The sequence below is a fragment of the Papio anubis genome, chromosome 9, assembly GCF_008728515.1.
Source record: "Papio anubis isolate 15944 chromosome 9, Panubis1.0, whole genome shotgun sequence".
Taxonomy (NCBI): Eukaryota; Metazoa; Chordata; class Mammalia; order Primates; family Cercopithecidae; genus Papio; species Papio anubis.
In genome coordinates this window covers 2,483,248-2,507,347 of record NC_044984.1, presented here as the reverse complement: position 1 = coordinate 2,507,347, position 24,100 = coordinate 2,483,248, and the positions used below count along the sequence as shown (strand labels likewise).

Sequence of the window (24,100 nt, the reverse complement as noted above, 5' to 3'; positions counted from 1 at the left end):
TTCTTTTTTTTTTTTTGAGATGGAGTTTCGCTGTTGTTTCCTAGGCTGGAGTGCAATGGTGTGATCTCAGTTACTACAACCTGAGCCTCCCGGGTTCAAGTGATTCTCCTGCCTCAGCCTCCTGAGTAACTAGGACTACTGGCGTGTGCCACCACATCGGCTATGCTTTTGTATTTTTAGTAGAGATGGGGTTTTGCCATGTTGGCCAGGCTGGTCTCGAACTCCTGGCCTCAAGTGATCTGCCCGCCTTGGCCTCCCAAAGTGCTGGGATTACAGGCGTGAGCCACTGCACCTGGCCTGGCCTGCACTTCTTACGGGAGAAACTACCTACGGAATCCAACTGTAGCTTTTCCTGCCACACTCACTCCCTGAACCAGACAACTGGGTTTTGAAAACAAGGATATATTCTAGAGCACTGGAAAAATCTTTGCCAAATTCTCCTACTGCCAAACCCTTGACAGAGCCTCTTGGAGTGAAGTTTCTGAGGACTGGCTGTTTGCCAAGCAATACGCTTGATAATAAGGCCAAACAGGAGGAAAGGGTGGCTTGGTCACACTCACTGCAAATCCTCACTCCTTCCTTTAAAAATGTAAAAAAAGGTATACTTTTGGGGAAAACTTCAAAATATCTCTATGGTTTTGGTGGTAAATGAGAGGTATACTCACCACAGAGTTATCTAGTTGAATGAGTTACTGAACTAGTCCTAATTATGCCTCTCTAATGATTTTTTCTGGCAAATACCATTAAACCCAGGCAACAGCTTTCTTTTCCCTGGATGTTCTTGAGATGGGGTGTAACAAAGAACCAAATTTGTTCATTGCTGCCAACTTACGCTAACTCTACACCATAAGCTAATCTTTCTATGTAACTCAAACAAAATGCTCTTAGGGCCACCTACTTACTTATTTTCTAATTCTGGCTCAAATCACTATCACATCAATAGGGACTTTGGCACTAACCAAATTTTCTATAGTAGGAAAAATTTCTAAACATCATGCTTAGATTTTCTTTTTAAATATATTTTTGGAGGGCTTTAGTGGGGGAAAATGCCAGGCTACTTCCTCTTCTGCTATTCATAACTGTGTGACCTTGACAAGTCATGTTGCCTTTTGGGTCTAGGTTTCAGTATCTTTAAAAAGTGGACGTTGAATGACAGAGTGCAATCTGGCTCTAAAATTTTCTAAGTTGTTATTTTCCAAATAAAGCAAGATTCTAGTACCTTTCCTTCTTTCAATTACTACCGTGCCTTATACACAATAAATCCTCAGTAAATGTGTGACATATGAAGTAATATATAACATGTAACATTATATTTCATAATATACTATAATTAAGAACAGTTTCCTGAGTGCAGCACAAAGAGCTACAGTTCAAGCACACCACGGCAGCCCCGTGGAATGGAGAAGGCAGAAATCAGGTCAGAATGTGGGAAGCTGAAGTGGCTGTGGTGGGACATCCGGAAGAGACAGTGAGGTAGATACGGGGCTCTAGAAGTTTGTGTAGGGGTTGCCTGTGTGTCCGTGGCTTAGGGCTGGGTTGCACAGGTATAGGATGAAACCAGTGAGGCATATCAGATAGCAGCTACTTTAAGGTTGAGAGCAGAAAGGAGATGGTATAGGTTAATCAGTGCCGGGGAAAAAGCAGTGTCAGGAGTTCGGACTTACGGCCCTGAAATTGTGGAGAGACCTAGTTAACATCTCATTACCACCCTGGACAGATGACTCTGACACTGCGAGGGCACCTCCTGGGACTAAGGCCCTTCCTCTACAGTGAGACCCACTCTAGATCCATCCTGGCAAAGCCAAAATCAACGCCCTGACAACATCAGGAGGGGAAAATTAAATCTGGAGGTCGAGGGGTTCGGGCTTTCAATGTGTCAGCCCCAACAAGCATAAAACCAAGCCTACACACGTTCATGGTGACCAGCCGGTGATTAAACTGTCTGCTGAAGAATCAATACTTTTATGAATAAGAAAAAATCCAGAGTCACAACAACATATTATCCATGATTCTAATATTCACTGAAAAGAAATCACTAGATATATAAAGAAATGTAAAATGTGATAGTCAAGGAAAAAAGCAGTCAATAGGAAACAAAAAATGAGATTGTTCAGATGTTGGACTTGGCAGACAATGATTTTAAAACAGCTATATATATATATGTGTGTGTGTGTGTGTGTATATGTATGTGTGTATATATATACACATATATATAGAGAGAGAGTGCTACATATGTATCCATATATAGATACATGTATTTAAAGGATGGAAGAAAAACTGATTAAATGAAATATACGAGTATATGATCTTAAAGGCAGAAATACAGAGAATTCCACAAATAAATGGGAACTATAGAAAGGAACAAAATGGAAATTCCATTATTGAAAAGTAACTAAAATGAAAAATTACGAATAGGCTTAATGAAGATAGAGACATTAGAGGAAACGTGAGTCAACTGAAAGAATAATCAAAAGAAATGAACCAATCTGTGGAACACAGAGAATAAGAGACTGAAGAAAACTGAACAAAGCCCCAGGGACCAATGAGATACTGTAACATGGCCAAACACTATGTATAATAGGAGTCCCAGCAAGACAAGAGTGAGAATGGAGTAGAAAAAAATATTTGAAGAAATGATGGCCCAAAAAGTCCCGAACTTGAAAACTTCTCATTTATGAATGTATCTGAGAAGCTCAGAAAACTCCAAGTAGAACAAATATAATGAAAATAACAATGACGCACATCATAGTCAAACTGCTGTAAACTGAGAGAGAAAATTTTAAACCAGTCAGCAAAGAAAGAAACATTATATGCAGGGAAATAATAATAATAATAATATCAGGTTGGGCATGGAGGTTCACACCTGTAATCCCAGCACTTTGGGGGGCCAAGGCAGGTGGATCACAAGGTCAGGAGTTCAAGACCAGCCTGGCCAACATGGTGAAACCCCATCTCTACTAAAAATACAAAAATTAGCCGGGTGTGGTGGCAGGTGTCTGTAATCCCAGTTACTCGGGAGGCTGAGGCAGAGAATTGCTCGAACCCGGGAGGTGGAGGTTGCAGTGAGCCGAGATCATGCCACTGCACTCCAGTCTGGGCAACACAGCAAGACTCCATCTCAGAAAAAAAAATAATAAATGAATAAATAAAAAAATCAATGACTTCTCATCAGAGATAGTGGAAACCAGGAGAAAATAGAACATCTTTAAAATTCTAAAAGAAAAAACAAACAAACCTGTCAATCAAGAACTCTATACCAGGCCAGGCGCGGTGGCTCAAGCCTGTAATCCCAGCACTTTGGGAGGCTGAGGCAGGCGGATCACGAGGTCAGGAGATCGAGATGATCCTGGCTAACACGGGGAAACCCCGTCTCTGCTAAAAAATACAAAAAACTAGCTGGGTGCGGTGGCGGGCGCCTGTAGTCCCAGCTACTCGGGAGGCTGAGGGAGGAGAATGGTGTAAACCCGGGAGGCAGAGCTTGCAGTGAGCTGAGATCCGGCCACTGCACTCCAGCCGGGGCGACAGAGCGACACTCCGTCTCAAAAAAAAAAAAGAAAAAACTCTATACCAGCAAAACTATTCTTCAAAAGAGGATGGCAAAAGACACGTTCAGATAAACAAAAGCTTAGCTCATTTGCCAGCAGCAGACCTACATTATGGAAATGCTATTGGTTGCTTCAAGATAAGGGGAAATGATACCAGAAGGGAACTTGGATCTACAGAATGTGCAGTGGAAGCACCAGAAACAGTAAATAAGTAGGTAAATGTAAAATACTATGTTTTATTTTTCCCCATAATTGACTTAAAAGACAATCGACTAAAGTAAAAATAATAACATTGTTGGGTGGAACTTATGATATATGTGTAAATAGAAGACATATAGCAATCACACAGGACAGGGGGTTGAGTAAGTGAAATTCTATGCTGTTAAGGTTACTACGCTTGTAAGAGTACACTTAAAATATGTGAATTTTATTGAATATAAATCCTGCTTCAATAAAGTCATTTTTAAAATGACGTATAAGTCAGGCGCAGTGGCTCACACCTGTAATCCCAGCATTTTGGGAGGCTAAGGAGAGCAGATAACCTGAGGTCAGGAATTCGAGACCAGCCTGGCCAACATGGTGAAACCTTGTCTTTCCAAAATATACAAAAATTAGCCAGGTGTGGAGGTACATGCCTATAATCCCAGCTACTTGGGATATGAGGCATGAGAATCACTTGAATCCGGGAGGGGCAGGTGCAGTGAGCCGAGATCTTGCCAATGCAGTCTGGGAGACAGAGTGACACTCGGTCTCAAAAAAAAAAAAAAAAAAATCAGGTATAGAAGGTCCCCTTCTCTGATCAGTCCAACTTGGAGCCTGAGGTAGACAGACAGGGAGTTGGACCCACAGAGTACTAGCAGCTAATAGTTGCTGAACCCTTCCTGTGTGTTTAACACAAACGATTCTATTGCATTAAAAGCATTTACTTGTTTAATCCTCACAACAACTCCATGAAGCAGGCAGGGGTAATTTTAGCCCCCATTTTACAGATCAGGAAATCGAGGCACATAGCTAATAAACGGTGGCTCTGGGAATTCGAACCTAGTTAGTGGGATTCCACCATCTGCGTTTTTAACCACTAAGTGTCATGAATCAGCACGAGAGAATCAACCAATAATAAGACACATGGGGGCTCACATTCTACGTATTGATCACTTCACAGGACGCTGGCCTCACTGGATCTTCCTTTCATTCCCCCCTCATTTTTCTTTCCAACATTTAGAAAGCCTGGGTCACTTAGAAGCCTACGTGGCCTTTATTATTGCCATTATTTTTAATCAGTCATTACCTTTGCTGCGATTTCATGTTTGGGGGTCTTCAGACACAAAAAGGAATCCATTATGGAGCTTCCTGAGTTTAGGAAGCCTGCCTGCCTCTTGTGATGATTATACCACCTGCCATGGTCCTGGGCTCATGAGGAGTGCTTAACAAATACCTGCTCTTATTTTAGGACCTATTCTCCCACCTCTGGACTGTGTGATTGCTACTGTATTGGGAGCTGAAAGAGTGGCATTTGCCCCGGGTCATACTCTGTCAATGACACCTTCAGGTCTAGAATTAGTCGTTAAAAAAGAAATTCTTAGGTCACTGCTATTCTCTATCATCAAAGCACAGGATGATAATACTGAGAGAAATTTTAGGGGTATTACAAGTTTTTTTTTTGTATTACTGGAAAATGCAATTTAATTAATGTAGTTTACATCTACCCGCTTTCACTAAATCTCAAGAGATTCAGGAAAGCTCTTGTTGACAATAGAAGATAAGTCTAACAACTTCTGGGGAAAATATATGATCAAGGCATTATTTCTGGGAAAATTAAGTGAAAACATATATTATTTTTAAAGAAAGTATTTCTATTTTGCACAAGTGTTGATTAGTAGGACTATATGGTCTAGTAAACAGCTTGAAGAAGGCATTCTACTTTTTTTGATGTCTCTTCAATGCAGTTGATGGCGCTCACGTCCCAAGGCTTTTTCTGAGTTCAGGTTTTCCATTATCCTCCAACAGTAGTACATTTTAAGAATACTCAGAATTAGGCCGTGGCTGCGGCTCGCTTTTCCAATCCCCAGCACTTTGGGAGGCCGAGACGGGCGTGGATCACGAGGCTCAGAGATCGAGACCATCCTGGCTAACACGGGTGAAACCTCCGCCTCTACTAAAAATACAAAAACTAGCCGGGTGAGGTGGCGGCTTCTGGTAGTCCCAGCTACCCGGGAGGCTGAGGCAGGAGAACATGGGTGAACCCGGAGGCGGAGCTTGCAGTAGCTGAGATCCTGCCACTGCATTCCAGCCTGGGCGAGCAGAGCCAGACTCCATTTCAAAAAAAAAAGAATACTCAGAATTATCCCAGCTTAGAACTTGAAGCACCCCTGAAAACTCACCTGATGACATGCTGTTCCAACCACCCATAGCTTCAGAGGGAAGATGTCGACAACTTGTGCCAGATTATTCTCCTCTTTTCTGCCCTGACACACAGCTTGACATCCACTATGATATGAGTGCATTTCCTGTTTAATCCTCTGCCCGTGTAAACACAATGTGGCACAGATGAAGAGGCAGACCGGTGGCTCGTGTTGCTCGATGCCTGGCAGATAGTAGCCTCTGAACACATGCTCCTGACCGGTGGCATGTCTGAGTGAAGCAGACCTTTCTGCCATCATCAGTATCATCTGCTGCTGCCACAGACCACAGTGTCTGGTGAGCTTTTGGTGACAGACACAGAACCATTTCCCCTGGCTAATGTTGAGATACAGACACACACACACACACACACACACACACACACACATCAAAATTATATATATACACACACACACATATATACACACATGCATACACACATTTATATATATACACACACATACACACACACATATATATCAAAATTATATATATACACACACATATATATACACACGCATACACACATTTATATATATACACACACATCAAAATTATATATATACACACACACATATATATACACACATACACACATTTATATATATACACACACATATATATCAAAATTATATATACACACACATATATATACACACATACACATATTTATATATATACACACATACACACACATATATATCAAAATTATATATACACACACACATATATATACACACACACATACACATATATTTATATATATACACACACACACATATATATCAAAATTATATATACACACACACATATATACACACACATATTATGAGAGTATAATAATAATACATGTACACATATATATTTCAGAATTATATATATACACACAGACATATATATACACATGCATACACACATTTTTATATATACACACACAGACATATACACACATATATATCAAAATTATATATACACACACACATATACACACAAACACATATTTATATATATACACACACATACACACACACATATATCTCTCAACATTATATATATACACACACACATATATATACACACACACACATATTTATATACACATACACACACATATATATCTCAACATTATATATACACACACACATATATATACACACATTGATATATATATACACACACATATATATCAAAATTATATATATACACACACATATATACACACACATACACACATATATATACACACACACACATATCTCAAAATTTTATATATATATATATACACACACATATATATACAGACACTGATATATATACACACACACACACACACACACACACACGCACCCCAACATATTTTTCCCCTCCCAATGTGATTCTGTATATCCTTGGGGTCACATACCACACAGTCTACCGGGGTACCTACAACAGAAGTGGCAACAGCCTTGGTGGCTCTGAAATGTTCCCAAGCCAAAAATTAAAAATAAAAAAAAAAAACCTAACTAACTCACTCACTAATATGCAAGGGGGTGCTCAAGAAGTCAGCTGACTGAAAATTACGCATGATTAGAGGGCAACTGCCATGGCGAACGGTGAGCAGGGTAGGCACTTAAAGGCTAACACTCTAGGGCGAATACAGTTGTACCCCTCCCATTTTACAGATGAGGAAGCTGAGGCTCAGAGGTTAAATGACAAGGTCACACAGCTGGCCAGACTTAGATCTCTGGTCTTTTCACCGGCAGGCCGGAGTGCCTCCCACTCCATCACAATTCCTGAGGTGACAACAATACTATTTGCCATCAGGCCCTGCCACCCAAGGGGCTCACAACTCTTGAAATATAAAGAAGGCAACAGGCAAACTGTGAACGACTCTCAATCTCCAGAGCCAGGCAGGGCGCCCTACAGCCCAGAAGTAACGTGATTCCACTTGGCTCAGGAAGCTGTGCTCCCTTCCAAACAACAGAAACCGAGTCCTGAAGGGAGTTATCCCAACTGGAAAACAGTCCGAACAAGATAGCCCGGATTTGCCTATCTCTAAATTAGGGATAACGTCCCTGTGTTCCTAGACCATTAGGTCGATTCATCAGCTAATCAAGCTCTTTGAGTCTGAAGGCCTTGAACGGATGCTGAATGTTGCTTGCAGTTGGAGGTAACCCTAACATTTCTCACTGCCTCCTACATTTTGTTCTCAAATCAAAAAGAGACCAGTTCGTGACTGGAGGAAGGTGTGTGTGCCTTAGCACACACGTGACGTTCCTGTGTGACTGCATGCATTCTTTGCCCTGAGGACTTGTTACCCTGCTGTATCTAGAACACTAAATAATAAGGATGTTCTCAGTTCAGCCACATACTGTTGTGGATATTCAGTAACCTCTCAGTGAAACTCCACGACAGCGGAGGCGGGAACTTGTGAGGGTGCTTACTGTGTCAGTCAGCTCACTTTGCCGCATGGGGGGCCTCTTGCCTTCCTATCTGGTGTGGTGGATCCTCACAACCCACAGTGTCCCTCTCCAAGAGGTCTCGGATGCTGGGAGCTCGTAGGACTCTCCAGGTGGAATCTCCTTTTTATCCACAGCACCCCTATCACTCACTCTTTGTAGATTGAGAAACTGAGGCAAAGCACCTGGCAGGGCAACAGAGAAGTCGCAGCAGAGCCGGGACTCTGAGTGAGCCCTGAGCTGCTGGCCCAGGCATCTTTCAGGGGCACATGGGAGGCGGCCAGGAAGATAGCTGCTTAACTGGGGAGGCAGTGGTCAAGGGGAAAGCCTGTCTGCATTGGGAGATCAGGAGACACCGGGGGAGAGGGTGGGCCTGGCAGGTGCTAAGGGGTGGGGCCGGGTGTGGGACCCACCCCATTCTCAATTCTGTTTCTGAGAGGCAAGGCTCCTGCAGTGTGAAGGCCCCCCCGCCCGCCCCCTGCTGTCTCTGGCTGCCCTCCAGGGTGCTCTGCTCTGTCTGCAGAGCACAAGCCCAGGCTGCCTGGGTGGGAAGGCGGGGAGCCAGTTCTGGGGGCTTCCTCCCTCCTGGGGAGGCTGGGAGACCTGGGGGCACCAAAGATCAGCAGCCCTGAGGGTTCCCTCACGATCGCCATCAGAGTCCCCTTGCAGACCGTGCAGGAAGTAAGGGTCCTGCCCACCTGCCACCGGGTCACTCTGTGACCTTGAGGAAGTCATGTGACCCTCCGGCCGCAGAGCTCCTCTCTGTAGAATGGAAGCTCGGTTGGACTAGCCTAGTCCCTTCCCACCCAGACATTCGGATTCAGGAACAGTGCCATGAGATGCATACAGGGGACAAGGTTTGAGTACTTCCTGTGGCAGTGAAAGAAGTGGGAGGGAAAGGGCTTAGAAGATGTTACAGGGACCGTCTCTGATGGGCAGGCAGGGGGACCAGGCAGCCTCCAGTGCTGTGTGAAGGAGAATGAGGGACGGCCTCAGGGGTGGCCCCCTGCACACGCCCCTGTCCTCATACGCAGCTTTGTAAATGTCCCCTCATGCTGTTTAAGGGTATGTGGCCTGTGAGACCCCTAAAGGACAAAGGGGATAAAAAGCAAGAGGAAGCAAAATAGAAAGTGAGGGGAGAACGAGGTCCAAGTCCAAGGACATAAGAGGGGGTGAGAACAAGGGGTGGAGAGGCCGAAGGTCTGCAAGCAGTGAGGATACAGGCTGGTGTGGGGAGGATGGGCATGTGGCAGGAGAAAAGGGATGCAGAGGCCAGCCGGTCCAGGCCCTTCAAGTCCCCGATGCAGGACAAAGTCCAGAGGGAGGGCAGACCTGCCCAAGGTCCCCAGGCTTGTTTGAGTGAATGCAGGACTGGAGGCTGGGTCCTCTGCCTACCCAGGCTTGTGCTCAGCTGCACCAACAGCGTCCTGTGGGCATTTCAGTGTTAAATCACATCAACCAGAATTAAAGGGAGGTCTGGGAAGATGAGGACACAGGCAGTGGAAAAAGGAAGGGCTGGAGAGTGAAACACTGTGGTTTGAGCCTCTTCCCTGACTCTGGGATCTTCTCTGGGACTCCAAGATATACCAGTTTCAGGGGCTGAGTTACATGATTTCGAATATCTGCTCTAGAAAGATGTTCTCTTATCAGTCCAGGCTGGGAGGTGTCCTTAACTGCAGGTGAGGTTCAGGAGCTGTTTGCAGGGACCATGCCTGCTGCCCGGCCTCCTCTCTTGCACAATGCGGCACCACCTGGGCCAGAAAATGCTTTCCTGGGAGCCACAATGGGATTGCAAATCTGCTGTGCTCAATTTACCAACAGCAAATTTCAGACAGGACAGCAAGAGTGTCTTTAAACCATCAAAGTGTGAAAACACTCAGAAAAGTTGCTTTTAGTAGCTCTAATATGCCCTCAGTGGTCTGATTAACTGGCACTGCTTGCTAATCAGTGCGACCAGTTTCACAATGACTAATCCCCAGGCGGGGAGAACCCATCCTGGGAGGAAAACTACATCTCAGGATGAGTGTGGTTCACCTGGGGACTTGGCACTTAGGTGAGTTTTCAATTTCTGCAGCAGGAATTTTTAAGTCATTATTCATCATCTCAGTAACAATTTTTTAAAAAAGAGTGTTTGGTGTCAAGCAGCATAGGATCTTCTTGCAGGGTGCTCAGGACACAGCAGGATGGCCCAGACCTGGCCTCTGGGATGGAGGTGATGCAGGGTGGGAGAGAGCAGTGGCGGCTTCGGTATGGCTCTGACCCCAGCTCTGCCACCAGCCAGGGTGGGTTCGTGAACCTCCCTGGAATTCAAGATCCATGGTCAGTTCTGACCTCCTTTTCTAGATTTCCAAGACACGTAGCTGTCTCTGCAGTGCGGTTTTTTGAACGTTTCGTATGGAGAGTGAACAGCAGTGGCTGTTTAGAAAACTGCCTCTTGGCATGCCATCCAGGACCCAGCTCAGTCTGCTCACTGCGGACTTTTGTCTCCTGGTTCTCACTACCTGTACTTCCTTTTTGGTAATGGGTTGGGGCACCCCACACCTATGTGCTGGCCGAGGCTGGCCCGCATTGGTGACCTAAACAAATGAGGTTTTCACTCTCAGACATCCTTCCATCCCCATCCCTGCCTCTTCCACATAAACCTCAGGGCTCATCTCCGATATGCCCTCCTTCATAAAACTTTTTGGACTGCCACGGTCCCTGGTAAACTCTCCCCCTTCAATCCATTTCATCATCTACACTATGCAAGTCAAATAATCATACACATGCCTCTCTGGTGATTTTTGGTCTCAAGTTGCTATTTAACTCTTGAATATTCCCTCTCTTTTAAAGTATATTTGTTGTCTCTTGAGAATGATCTTGTCCTCTATTTCTAGGCTACTTATGTAACATAATAGAATGTGACAGCTATCACTTAACTGAGCACTTACTATAAGCAGGACACCATTAAAGCGCTTTGCATTAACTCATTCAGTCTTCCCAGCAGCATATGAAACAGGTAACAGGTTCGATTACAATTCCCATTTTACATAGGAGGAAGCGAAGGCACAGAGAGGCTCAGTAACTTCCCTAAGGCCACAGAGTCAGTACGTGGCAGATGCCAGCAGTCTCATTCAAGAGCTCATGTTCAAAACCAGCATGTCTTAAGCCTTCCCTTGCCTTCTGTATGGTATCCACTCCACCGACATTCGTCTACTAACCGGTGCTGATCTGTTTTCAGGAAACGGTCCTCACCTGAGCAAGGAAAAATGGAAGCATCTGACCTCTATCCACACATGGTCCTCAGTGCTCCTTCTCACCTCTCAGGATGAAAGCAAACTTCTGTTTAACAGCGAGCTGTTTTCTATTCTTTGTGCTTCCAGATACAACATTTTACCGACAAAAGGGACATCCTGAAAGATCTAATCTTGTAAAGACTCGCATACTAGGAAAAATGTATCCCACGAAAGGTCCTTAAAGCGTTCCATTAGGACTAAGTTAAAATCACATTAACCAGGATGAAAGGGAAGTCTGGGACGATGAGGACACGGGCAGTGGAAAAAGCAAAGGATGAAGAGTGAAGCAGTGTGGGCTTGAGCCTCTGCTCTGACTGAGGGATATTCTCTGAACTCCAAACTACGTCAGTTTCAGGGGCTGAGTTACATGATTTTGACTCTCTGCTCTAGAAAGATGTTCTCTTATCAAATCTGGACTGGGAGGTCCAGATTGAAAACTGGATGGTCCTTATGAAAACCGCTCAGGTGTTCTGTTTTGACTGATGGGAGTGCGCTATCGCCCTCTGTCCCCGCACCCAGCTTTGCGCTCGGTTCACAGAGGGTGCTCAATAAACATTCATGATGGGTGAAGCGTGTCTCCCAAGGCTAGTGCTGGTCTTACACAGAGGCGATTTTTCAGTTCCCTTCATCATCAGATCAAGTCTAGGTTGCTGTGAGTTTTCGTCAAAGACCCTACACATCTTTCTCATCTCCATCTGTCTTCTCCCCTTATCAAGCCCCTCCTGAAAGTTCTTCTCCAGAAGGCATCTGAGATGAAACGGAAAAGAGGGAACGACCCCTTGCTTACTGCTTCACAAGCAAACGTACTCCCTGCATATACATTGCAAATTATTTCAGCACAACTCTCCCTATTTATTGTTCATCTCGCTGCATAACGTTGATTCCTCCATATGGCTTAGCCTTTGGTGTCATATGCATGCTTCACAGCACTGCTGCTGTGGGAGACTGGATGCTCACAGCAGAGGGAACGGATTCTGTTATTGCAGAAGAGTCTCTATGAAGCCAAATGGCCAAATCTTTCAACTACACAGAACTCCATTGGATGGGTCAATCTGATTTTCACCTCCATAGCGTAATTAAGCCGTTAGCCTTACAGCCTCACGGTGTGCATCTTGAGGGCCAGGGCCACTCTCCTTCCTTTGTGTGATTTCCTGGAATGCCTCTCCTCACTCATCCTTCAAGTTCCCTCCCAAATGCTACCTTCTCCAAGAAGGCTCTCCCAATTCTCCATCCCCGCTCCCCAAAGTATGGCGTCTCCAATGCATGCTTGTCACAGAATTCATCACATCGCACATCTTACCTAAACTTTGCTTTTTGGCATCTCCAAGTTTTATTCTATCTAAGCACTTTTATGAATACTTTTTCTTCTACTACACTTCAAGCTCTCTAGAACACACTTAGCATCTGATTTACTTCTGTATCTGCTATAATGGCTAGTAAAACCTTACATAAAGTAAGTACTCAGTCGATTTTGTTGAACAAATTGATAAATGACTCACGGACTTGTACTCTCGCAATCATCTATTTCCACAACCTGTGATCATAAGATTTCAATGACATTTAGTACATTTAGTGCATTTAAAAAATGCAACTTTTGGAGCCTCTAACACTATTGGTCTAGAATTGCAGATGTCAAAAACTGCCCAACGAACCTATTTGTTGTAAGAAAAACCCTATATATCTACATATCACCTGTGTACATTTCTTCATATCACCCAATTGTCATGAAGATCAAACGAGACGGAAGAAGTAAAGACCCTTCGGAAAGGCACATATCCACGAAGCTGGCAGCACTCACATCATTTTAGTGGAGTAGGTGACTCTTAGGGCCTGTGACGTAAAGCCATGCCAGCCACCATGGGCGTCTGTGCAACCACGTTTGTTCATTCTACAGATATTTATCACCTTTATTGTTGGTGCTGAGGACACAGCTGTGAACACAACTAACAAAAACTGTTGGCCTCATATAGGTTACATTCTCATGAGGTAAGGGGTGATAAGCAAATGAACACGTACACATATAGAATGGCAGATGGTGAGAGGTGATGTGGGGAAATGGAGCAGGGAAGGGTGGATGAATGGGGTGAGGGGACGGCATCAGAAGGGGCTGAAGAGGTGCACAGGCCTTTGTGGAGAGCTGAGTCGAGGGCGTTCAGACAGAAGGAGCAGCGCTGGCCACCACCCCACAGTGGGATGAGCTTGGAATGTTGGAGGAATAGCAAGGGGGTCACTGTGGAGGGCTGGTAAGGAAGGAGAGGAGGGGAGGGTGAAGGAGGTGAGCTCAGGGAGGAAGAAGGTGTGAGACTGCAGGGCCTATGGGACTTTGGCGCTCACTCTGGGCAAGTCATGGAAGCCTTGGAGGGTCGTGAGCAGGGTAGGAACATGATCCGACTTGGCTGTTCAGAGGGCTGTTTGAATGCTGTGTTAGGTCCAGGCCATGATAGGGGTTGAGGCAGAGACTCCTTCAGGAGGCTGTCGCCATCATCCAGGTCAGAGGCGAGGGCGGCCAGCACTGAGCCGAGTGTGTAGGTGGTAAGAGACAAATTCTTGATATGTTTGGAAGGTAAAGTTTGTAGGATTTTCTGATGGATTGTATGCAAAGAGTGAGAAAAAGAAATAAGTCCAATAAGGCCTGAGAAGCTAGAAGGATGAGGCTAGCATTTACCCAGCTGAGAAAAACTTTGGGAAGACTGGGAGTTCTGCCATGGGTCTTGCTAAGTGCAAGATACTTATTAGCTATTCAGACAGGAGAGGAATGGAGTCAGCAGGTAGAGACACAAGTCTGAGGTTTGGAGAAAGGGTCTGGGCTGGTGACACACAGCTGGTGGTTATTGGAAGATACAGAGATTATATTTAACACCAGGAGGCTGGACGTGATAACTAGGGAGTGAGTATGGACACAGGAGAGGTCTCAGGATCTACCCCTGGAGCGTCCCAACGTTAAGAGGGTGAGAAGATGAGACAGAGGTCAGCAAAGGATTCCAAGAAGAAGAAACAAGCACATGAAGGGCAGAGCTAAGAAAGAACAGTGCTCCGGAGCAGGGCGCCCTGTAATCCCAGCACTTTGGGAGGCCGAGGCGGGCGGATCACGAGGTCAGGAGATCGAGACCATCCTGGCGAACGATGTTGAAACCTTGTCTCTACTAAAAACACACAAAAAAAATTTGCTGGGCGTGGTGGCGGGTGCCTGTAGTCCCAGCTACTAGGGAGGTTGAGGCAGGAGAATGGCGTGAACCTAGGAGGAGGTGCTTGCAGTGAGCCGAGATGGCGCCACTGCACTCCAGCCTGGGCAACAGAGTGAGACTCCATCTCAAAAAAAAAAAAAAAAAAAAAAAAAAAACAGAACAGTGTCCCAAGGGCCAAGGGTAATAGTGGCTCAAAGACAAGGAGTGATCAGCTGTATCCAAAGCTGTCAACAGATCATGTAACACGGTCCTGGAGCACAGAGCACTGGGTGCAGTAACGGTGATCGCTGATGGTCTGGACAGGAGATGTTTTGGTGCAGCAGTGGGAAAGAAAGCCCCATCAGAGTGGATTCAAGAGAGAATGGGAGGACGAGAATCACAGACAACAGGTAGAGGCAACTCTTGAGGAGTTTTGTTGAAATACAGAAGGAGATAACCTATGGTTATGAGAAGTAGAAGAAGGAGGCATTTGTCTAGGTTTGTAGTCGGGGGAGATACTGCTGACATCTTTGTAGATGACACCAACCACACTGGTACAATGCACGGATCCACCATGGTCTGCATGGTTCCCTGTTTCAAAAGCTGCACAGACACTATTCCAGCAAGAAAGGGCAGAAGGCTGGAGGAGCTGAGGAAGTCACCATTTTACTGGTGACCCACAGGAAACCAGACACGGTTGTTGCTCCTACGCATAAGCATGGAGCTACCTGCAGGGCACCCACAACAGCAAAACCATCTCAGTGTCATCATCTCTAATGGCGAAAATATTTTCCTGGACTGCACGGCAGGTAACATGAGGGCTTTGCATTTGAGGCCTTCATCCTCTTGAGAGAATTTCTAGGAGTGTTACTGTTTCCTGACCACTGCAAGACACATCTACCTTGCTTAAGTACAGATGGAGACAGGGCTCCATCCTCGGGAAGTTTCCTCTGTAGTGGAACCCAAGTGACCCAATCTAATCTAATTCTTCCTTTTAATGCACTGTAGCATGAGAGGCTCTCAACCATATTCATCTCTAATTAAGCATCTCTGGACTAGAGCAATTACTGTAGCTACTGCTGTTGATAACAATCATCTTCTCGGTCTCTTTGTGGTAGGCTGCTATGTGTTCTCAATCGTTCACCCATGCTTCTCTGAAGGTTCAGCACACTTCTTGGCCCCGTTATCTCTGAGGGTGGCCATGGGACTTGCTTTGGCCAGTGGAATGTGAACAGCTAAGACAGAAGCCACATTTAAGCATAAGCCTTAAGTTGCTGGTGTGGTTGGCTCTAGGCCCCATTTTGTGAGCATCTGCTCTCAGCCATGACAACTACAAGGCCTACCACCGAAGGTGAGGGCTCCTTTGACCTGGGCTCTGGAATTGAAGGGCACGCAGAATGAGGTCAAGCCCAGAGTCCAGCTGCGGGCAGTAGAGCTGCAGCTGACCACCATCCTCAGGTGCCAGGAGCCAGGTGTAAAAGTTGCTGGTTGTAAGCCATGGAGAGTTTGGGACTGTTTATTCCTACAGCAAAAGTTGACTGATATACTCTTTTATTAGACTGTCAAATTTATCTAGTGAAGGAACCATGCTTGTTCTTTATGATATGCCCTAATACCCCTAATAAGAATTGTAGGCCCCTAATAAGTACGTAGATAACAGGCCAAGGGTCGCTGTGTCCATTTTGCTTGGTTGGCTGGCATTTGGAATTAACTCCTAGTTCCTATCACTGACACACTGGCAGTACCATTATCAGCTCCTTAAAGTCATGTTCAAAGTCACTGTCATCTTCCCTTCCTACTTCCTGATTTGGGCTATTGAGTTATGGCTGATTGACAAGGAAAACCCAAATAATTTAGGCTTCAAAAAGAAGTGAGTCCTGGCCATGATATATGTAGTTTCTATTCCTAAGTACTCCCAAACAGTCAAGGCTGAGTAGAGAAAGTTGGCTTTAATTGTGCTTGTGTGCTCAGCTCTGTGTGCCTTTTGAGCTTAAGACAGGCCACAAGCTTTGCCCAGGGAGTCCCACTGCAAAGAAAACAAACTCTTGCTTTTGCTTATTCAGTAGGTTCCCTTTGCTTATTTAGAGACTGAACTAGGTATTGTGTGGGAATCAGAGGCAATAGAAGGCACAGTTCTTGGTTTCAAGGGGCTTATGGTATAGTTTAAGAGACACGATATATGTGTAAAACTCCAACACAATCGGCCGGGCACAGTGGCTCACGCCTGTAATTCCAGCACTTTGGGAGGCTGAGGCAGGCGGATCATGAGGTCAGGAGATCGAAACCATCCTAGCTAACATGGTGAAATCCCGTCTCTACTAAAAATACAAAAAAAAAAAAAAAAAAAAATTTAGCTGAGCATGGTGGCAAGCACCTGTAGTACCAGGTACTCGGGAGGCTGAGGCAGGAGAATCGCTTGAACCTGGGAGGTGGAGGTTACAGTGAGCCGAGATCGTGCCACTGCACTCCAGCCTGGGTGACAGAACGTGACTCCGTCTTAAAAAAAAAAAAATTCCAAGACAATCAAGAGATATATACCACTTAATTCTTTAAAAGAGGCAGTGCAGTGTGGTAGGAAAGAGAGCTGGTCTAGAAATCAGGAGACCTGATTCTAGTTTTGGCTCTATTGCTAGTTAATTAAAGTCAGAGCAAGATCTTCTCACTGTTCCGTGCATGAATAACTGGTTAATATAAAGCCCCTCACATTTCCACGGTTTCTTGACTCCATGAGATACCAACCAGCAGCACACTGGGAACCAAGTGCTCAGTGCATGGCATGGGTAGGAGAGGCTGTGCATCTGGAGGTCATCTGTCTTCCTGTCCCTCACCCCATCTCCAAGCTCATCTGGTCCTAGCCTAGTCTGAGAGGTCTCCTATGTCTTGAGTTATGGACCAAATCTACTGGAACTGAACTGAAAGTAAAATTTAAACAAATGAGTCCAGAATTGTTCTCAGACACCACAAACTGAAGAGGAAAGAGTAGGAGGAGTTCTCCTAAAGTGGACTGAGCCCCCAGGAGCACCTTGGGCTGGGGTTTGCTGGCACCTCCCCAGGGCGCCTGAAGCCACTGTGTTCAGTACCTGGGGTGCATCCATAATGGGCCAGGCTTCTGCAGGAGTGGCAGAAGAGGTGTTGTCCATGTGACTGACATCCGGATAGACAATACCTCTCCAAACCCTTCCCCTGATTCAGAGAGCTGAATACCTTCCTCTTTTTGGGTAAAATCACTTCTCACAATGACAGGTGTGGTGTCCCCAGTGGGGCTCCTGAGGCCTGGACTGCTCTATTTGACAGGACGGGAGGAGAGGGCTGGGAGAAAGGTCAAAACAGAACTTTTAGAACATCCACTGATGCTTTCCTGATTGTTCTTTGGAAAAATACAGAAAGTAGAGATAACCTCATTGGCTAAAGTGCTCTGGAGCCTCGGGGATTAGCCACCTGGCTCTTCTGCTGAAAAATGTATTTAAATCTCCATCCCAGGGCCTCCGGGGTGGCTCAGATGGCCATGGGATTACTTCCTTCGTGTAGTATTCATGTGGCTGAGTGACTGCTGTGAACTGTCTCCCCCAGGAGCTGGGACCACAGTGTGTTTTAAGGTACTTACATCAGAGTTGGGTTCTTCAGCTCAAAGGAACTCATTTTAAAACAAAAACAAAAACCCCTCCCTTTATATGAAATCAGGTCCTTTTGCAGAGTGTTCTTGGCAATTCAGCAAGGGACAGCAGAAGGTGGCGAGGAGACAACACTGTACACAAGAACAGGCTTCACTTACTTGGGACTCCGGACACCAGCCGCAGGGGGCGCAGCACGCGGAAGGCCCTCAGCGCTTTCACGTCAAATCCGGCCCCTTTCCCTCCGAGAGCGTTCGCCCCGTCTGCTTTGGTTGCTTGTTCTAAAATTGCACTAAAAAGCCTAGAAGAGAAGAAAGAGAGGAGGACTGTCAGGACTGGGTTTTTTTGCCCAGCTGGGCTCTGACCTCTGGATGAAGCACGGAAAAGCAGATTGCGCAGGGGTCTCCAGCCCAGGAGTGGGCGCTGTGGGCATGCATGGAGTCTGTGGGTGGTTGTAAGCTGACATCCCCTCAGTGTGGGTGGTGGCCATGCCCAGGGTGCCACCATGGCCCAGGGAGGCCTGAGCGAGCTGAGGGGCAGGCCCTCTGCCATCATAAAGGCATGAGCTGGACAGGCGCTGGACAAAAGTGGGAAGCAGGTGATGTCTCTCGTCACTCCTCATCTCCTTGAGGAGCCCTCCGCCCTCTCCATGGTATCCCAGCACCCCTCCCAGGAGTGCCAGCAACCACGTGCTCTATTTCCCCACCTCCTTCCTTCTAGAGACCCCCTCTCTTTGACTTGTTCCTGGCCCATGGAAATCCCCTTTGTGCTGGCCTCGGTGGCTGCCCAGGAGGCGGGCGCTGTACAAATGAATGAACGGTTCAGTGGTTAAAGAAGGTCTCAAGTGGGGCAAAACCACACGTGCATGTAACTGAGATGCAGGGCTTTCGGCCCTGCCACTGTAGGTCTGAGCTGGCATATTCACTCCTCCAACAAACAAGAACACCTGCGACGTGTCGGGCACTGTTCTAGACACTGGGGCTACAGCAAAACGGACAAAGCCCTTCCCCTCATGGAACTTACATTCTAGCAGGGAGACAGACAATAAACTGTGCAATCAGTAAACAGACACTGCAGCTTAGAGTGCTGAGTGCTGAGCAGGAGGGGCAGCGAGGGGCTCTGCAGAGAGAGGGTGAGGGCCGCCTCCCTTCCCACCTGAGAGGTCTGCACAAAGAACTCCCTGCAGGTGACACTTGAGCAGAGGCCTATGGGAAGTGAGGGTGGGACCCACTTCACTATCTGGAGACTGTTCCAGGCAGAGGAAGCAGGTGAGCCAGGGGCCCAAGGGAGGAGCAGGGTGTTTTAGAGGAACAGCAGTGACCAGTGTGGCTGGAGCAGGGCAGGGAAAGCGGAGAACTGTGGGAGAGGAAGTCAGAGAGGAAATAGGGAATCCCACCAGGTGCTGGTATCCTCTCTGAGACAGAAGCCACTGGGGGACTTTGAGCAGGAGAGTGACATGACCTAACTACAGGTCTAAAAGAATCATTCTGCTGTTGTGGGAGACTCTCCTGTCAGGGGCGAGGCCAGAGACCAGCTGCTGCAGTCACTCAGGTGCGAGACGCTGGTGGCTCAGAATGAGTGGTGGTGTTGGAGGTAGTGAGAAAAAGTTGGATACCAGATTTACCTTAAGATAAAGCTGGTGGGACTGGCTGATGGACTGGATGTGAGGTGTGAGAAAGAGAGGGGAATCAGAGAAGATTCCAACAGTTTGGGCGTGAGCAACAGGAATGATGAGATATGGTTGAATGGACATCAAGGGTTCTGCCGAGAACTTGAAGTTTGAGTTGTTGCTTGGACATCGAATGCATGTCTTGAGTTGGTTCTACTGTGTCTGGAGGTCAGTGGGGAGGTGCAAGCTGGAGACAAAAGCGCAGTATTTGCATAGTTCATATTTAAAGTCAAATCATATGTGACTACCTAGGAGGCCAGCGCAGAAGGTGAGGATGTGAAAGGACCCAACCCTGCAGTGCTCCCACACTGGGGGGTCAAGAGAGGAGAAAGCAACAAGAGACACTGACTGCAGAGCAGGGACATGGAAAGAACAGCGCCCCACGAAGCAAGTGGTCAGTGAACAGGCGGTGCTGTCACACGCTGCAGAGACACGGCTGGACACCGACCACTGGGTTTACCAACATCAAGACCATCCAGACCTTGAAGGCATCTGTGTTGGTGGAGCGACATGGACAAGCACCTAGCAGACATAGGTTCAAGAGAGCATGGGGGGAGTGGGACACCGTGAGGATAGACAGCCCTAGCCAACAGAAACATGAGGCAAGCCACAGGTGTGAGCTGCATGTGTAATTTACCTTTGCTAGGAGCCACATTAAAAAAGTAAAAACAGGTGAAATTAACAGTGATCATAGATTTTATTTCACCCAACATAGCCAAAATATTACCATCTCAACATGTAATAAATATAAAAAATTATTCAGGAGACATTTGTCATTCCTTGTTTTGTAACTAAGTCTTTGAAATATGCTGTCTATTTTATCCTTATGATTATTATTATCGCAATTCAGATTAGCCACATTTCAAGTGCTGAATGGCCACATGTGGCCACCGTAGAGACAACTCTTTCGAGAAATTTTGCTCTAAATGAGCAGAGAAAAAAAGGGGGTTATAGAAGTGGGAGTGGAGTCAAGAGGGTTTTGTTTCTGAATGGGAGACATGACAGCATTTTTCTATGTGATGGGAATCATCTAACAGAGGCAGAAAATGTGATGAGATAGAAGTGAGAGAGAACCGCTGCTGGTAGGACGGAGCTCCTTCATTGGCAAGAAGGGGATGGGTGCACACGAAGGGTGCCCACCTGTGCAGGGGCAGGGCTGTGTGCCATGGTTCAGTAAGAAGGCACATTGGCAGCACAGACGCGTGGCTGTGGGAATATATGAAATTCCCCTTCTGACTGCACCTTTCTCAGGGAACTGGGGAACAAGGCCATCAGCCGAAAATGCGAAAGGGGAAGGAGATGGGAAGTGTGAAGAGAGAGGCAAGGGTGCTGAAAGAATTATCTCAGAAAGCAGAAGGGTGAATGGGGTGGGGATAAAGCAGGAGGGCCCTCAGGTGTCACCAAGGGCCTCCTTGAGGTTGGAGGTCATGAGTGTAAAGTGAGACTCTGCTCAACTTTGCAGATTTCTTGACCCTTTCCAGGTACCAAGCAGATCTCTGGTTGGACTTGATTAGGGTTGGTATTTTTCCAGGTGTGCAAGATAAACAGACAGAAGACTGAGAACGCTGAGCATAAATGCAAGCCTTGAGTGAGTGCAGCAGTGGCACATGGCATCTGCGCTGGCTGGAAGGGGGGTGGACATGGTGGCAGGGATGAAGAGTGCGGTGGGACGAGGGGATCGTGGGAGTCAGGGTGAGAGAGGGAGGGGACGGGAAAGACGGTGGTGCTGGTTAGACAGTAGGATGTTAGATTTGGGATTATGAGGGAGGTGTTATCAGTGGTGACAGGGATATTGGCTATAACCAGGGGAGTGGGCCTACTGAGACAGGCTCCCCAGAAGGCAGATATCCAGGAACCAAGAAGCTACTGCAGGGAAGGTAGAGAAGAAGTGAGTGCTGGAGTGAAGTAGAGTGAGCCAAGAGCCCATGTCCTAAAGGCACAAGGAGGGGTGACTCAAAGGTCTGCAGAAGGTTGCAGTAAAGAGAAGTAAGGCATAGAGGATCTGATGACACAAATGTCAAAAGGGACAGGGGGTGCAGTGGAGCAGAAATCAGAAGCTGGCAGGGCCCCCTTAGACCTGGCAACCTGGTGCAGTGGAAGGAGGCTTCTGGGACAGGAAGTGGCCGCCTGCTGAGAGACAGCAGAGAAAGCTGTACCCTCCTGGGAGAATCTGGAAGTGACCAGAAAGGAAACTGAGAACTGGGCCACCTGTTTTGCAAAGTTTTGTTGGAATTCAGTTACAGCCACTCATGGAGATACCGCTCTTGTCCTGCTGCTGGGCAGGGTGGTGTAGCTGGAACAGAGACTTGGCTTGCAAAGATGAAAACCAGCATCTGGCTCTTACAGAAAAGTTGACTGACCCCGAACAGGCGAGAGACTATGGGGATGGGAGGGCACAGTGGGAAGGTTTCCTCCGTGGGGTAGTAAGAAAGGGGGGGTTAGATCAGAGGATGCACAGAGCCACATGGGAACAGGAGTCCGGGTGATGAGGGACGACTCAAGAATTTTGGGCTTTTCATGGCAACCGAGAAAAATAGGGGAAAGGGCGTGCAGGGCGATTTCTGTCCTTTATACCCAGAGAGGATGCAATGGATTCATTGGCAGCAGAGTGCACTACACGCTGGGTCGTGTTTCTTCAGCAGTGGGGCCTGGGATCAAGGAGGGCACCCAGGTATTAGGAGTGGGTCTCCATATCGGGTCTGAACTATGAGCCAGGGCAACTTTCACTCAGGAGCAACAGGCTTGAGCTCTTAAGTGACTTATGCCCCAGGTAACTGGATCTAGAAATGGGAAACTGCAGCTGGGGGATTAGCCAGATGCATTAGCAGAAGTTCAGGGCCAGGCAGGGCTGAGCCATGAGGGGATCGGCCTAGAAACGCTCCATGGAGGCCTCCAGGCACTGACTGGCTGAGTGACTGGGGTACTGGCTCCTCCAGTCCAGAGGCTATCCCTTCTATCTGGTCTGTGTATTGGACCTCTGAATGAGACTCTCAACAGCGGGCTCTGCAGCCGAATGAAGTTTGAGAACCCTGTCCAGGCCGTATCTGCAGTGTCTCTCAGCCTGGCGATTTGACAGCTTCCTATGTTAGCTGGTGAGGCCTTGAATCCCAGGCAGAAGTTGCCAGGATGGGGGAGTGGGCTTCTTTCTCTACAAGGGAGATGTTCTTTCCACTGAAGCCCAGATCACTGAGACCGGAGGAGACGAAGACCCGTCTGCAAATTTGTCAAACAACATCCCAAATGCAAACCCGATTTTGTTCCCAGTATTTCCTGCAAGAAAGCAGTATGCTTATCGGAATGAAAGATGTTCACAAAATAGGATTCAGCGAAGGGAGTGGAGATTAGACAACTTGCCCTTAACTCCTGCCTCAAGTTGAGACTCTTTATTACGTATCCGCTTTTAATTTTGAAAGGGTAGAAAACTCAAACATGGATGGAGGAGTGGCTGGTGTATTTCTTCTCAATGAGACGTTCCGAAGGCAAAACCACGGCTTGGTGCCCACTGGTCCCTAAGGGCTGGGCTCTGACGTGGACGCCTGGCTGAAGGATCGCTCTGGGAGGTGTGTTTGGCAAATCTGTAGCCAGGCAGTGGGGCTGTTAGAAGAAAAGGATCGTGAGGCTGTAGAATGATCGTGAGGCCCAGATAATGGGAAAGGCAGGGCCACCGCCCTGCTAGGGAGGCAACAAAGCCTCACTGGCCAGCACGGAACCTCCTGAGCAGGAGATCCACGGAGGACTCCACGGTCCCTGGGTAGGAGGAGGTGAATCTGAGGCCACCACAGTCCCTCCGTGTTTATTCAGCAGTCCTACCACCAAGAGGCCTCTGCTTTAGGAAGGAAAGAAAAGCCCCGTGTCATGTGCCACCAGAAGAGCAATGCAGAGACAAGGCTCTCAGCCTGGCACTCAGGCAGCAGGCAGGCAGGCCCACCTTTCTCCAGGGCAAGTCAGGCTCCCCCAGCTGTGTGAGGCCAGGAGAAACCTTTCCCTACAGCTACAGA

At 46.9% G+C, this 24,100-nt stretch overlaps 1 protein-coding gene across 46 annotated transcripts in view; it reads right to left on the bottom strand.

The window, feature by feature from the left end:
- The window catches only part of CACNA1C (calcium voltage-gated channel subunit alpha1 C), a 729,498-nt gene that overhangs the window by 222,953 nt on the left and 482,445 nt on the right, over positions 1–24,100 (bottom strand). For all 46 annotated transcript variants that reach the window (XM_009217701.4, XM_017946457.3, XM_017946456.3 and 43 more), the window contains exon 5: positions 18,595–18,734. In XM_009217701.4, the coding sequence (XP_009215965.2) occupies positions 18,595–18,734 (140 nt within the window). The remainder of the gene's footprint in view (positions 1–18,594; positions 18,735–24,100) is intronic.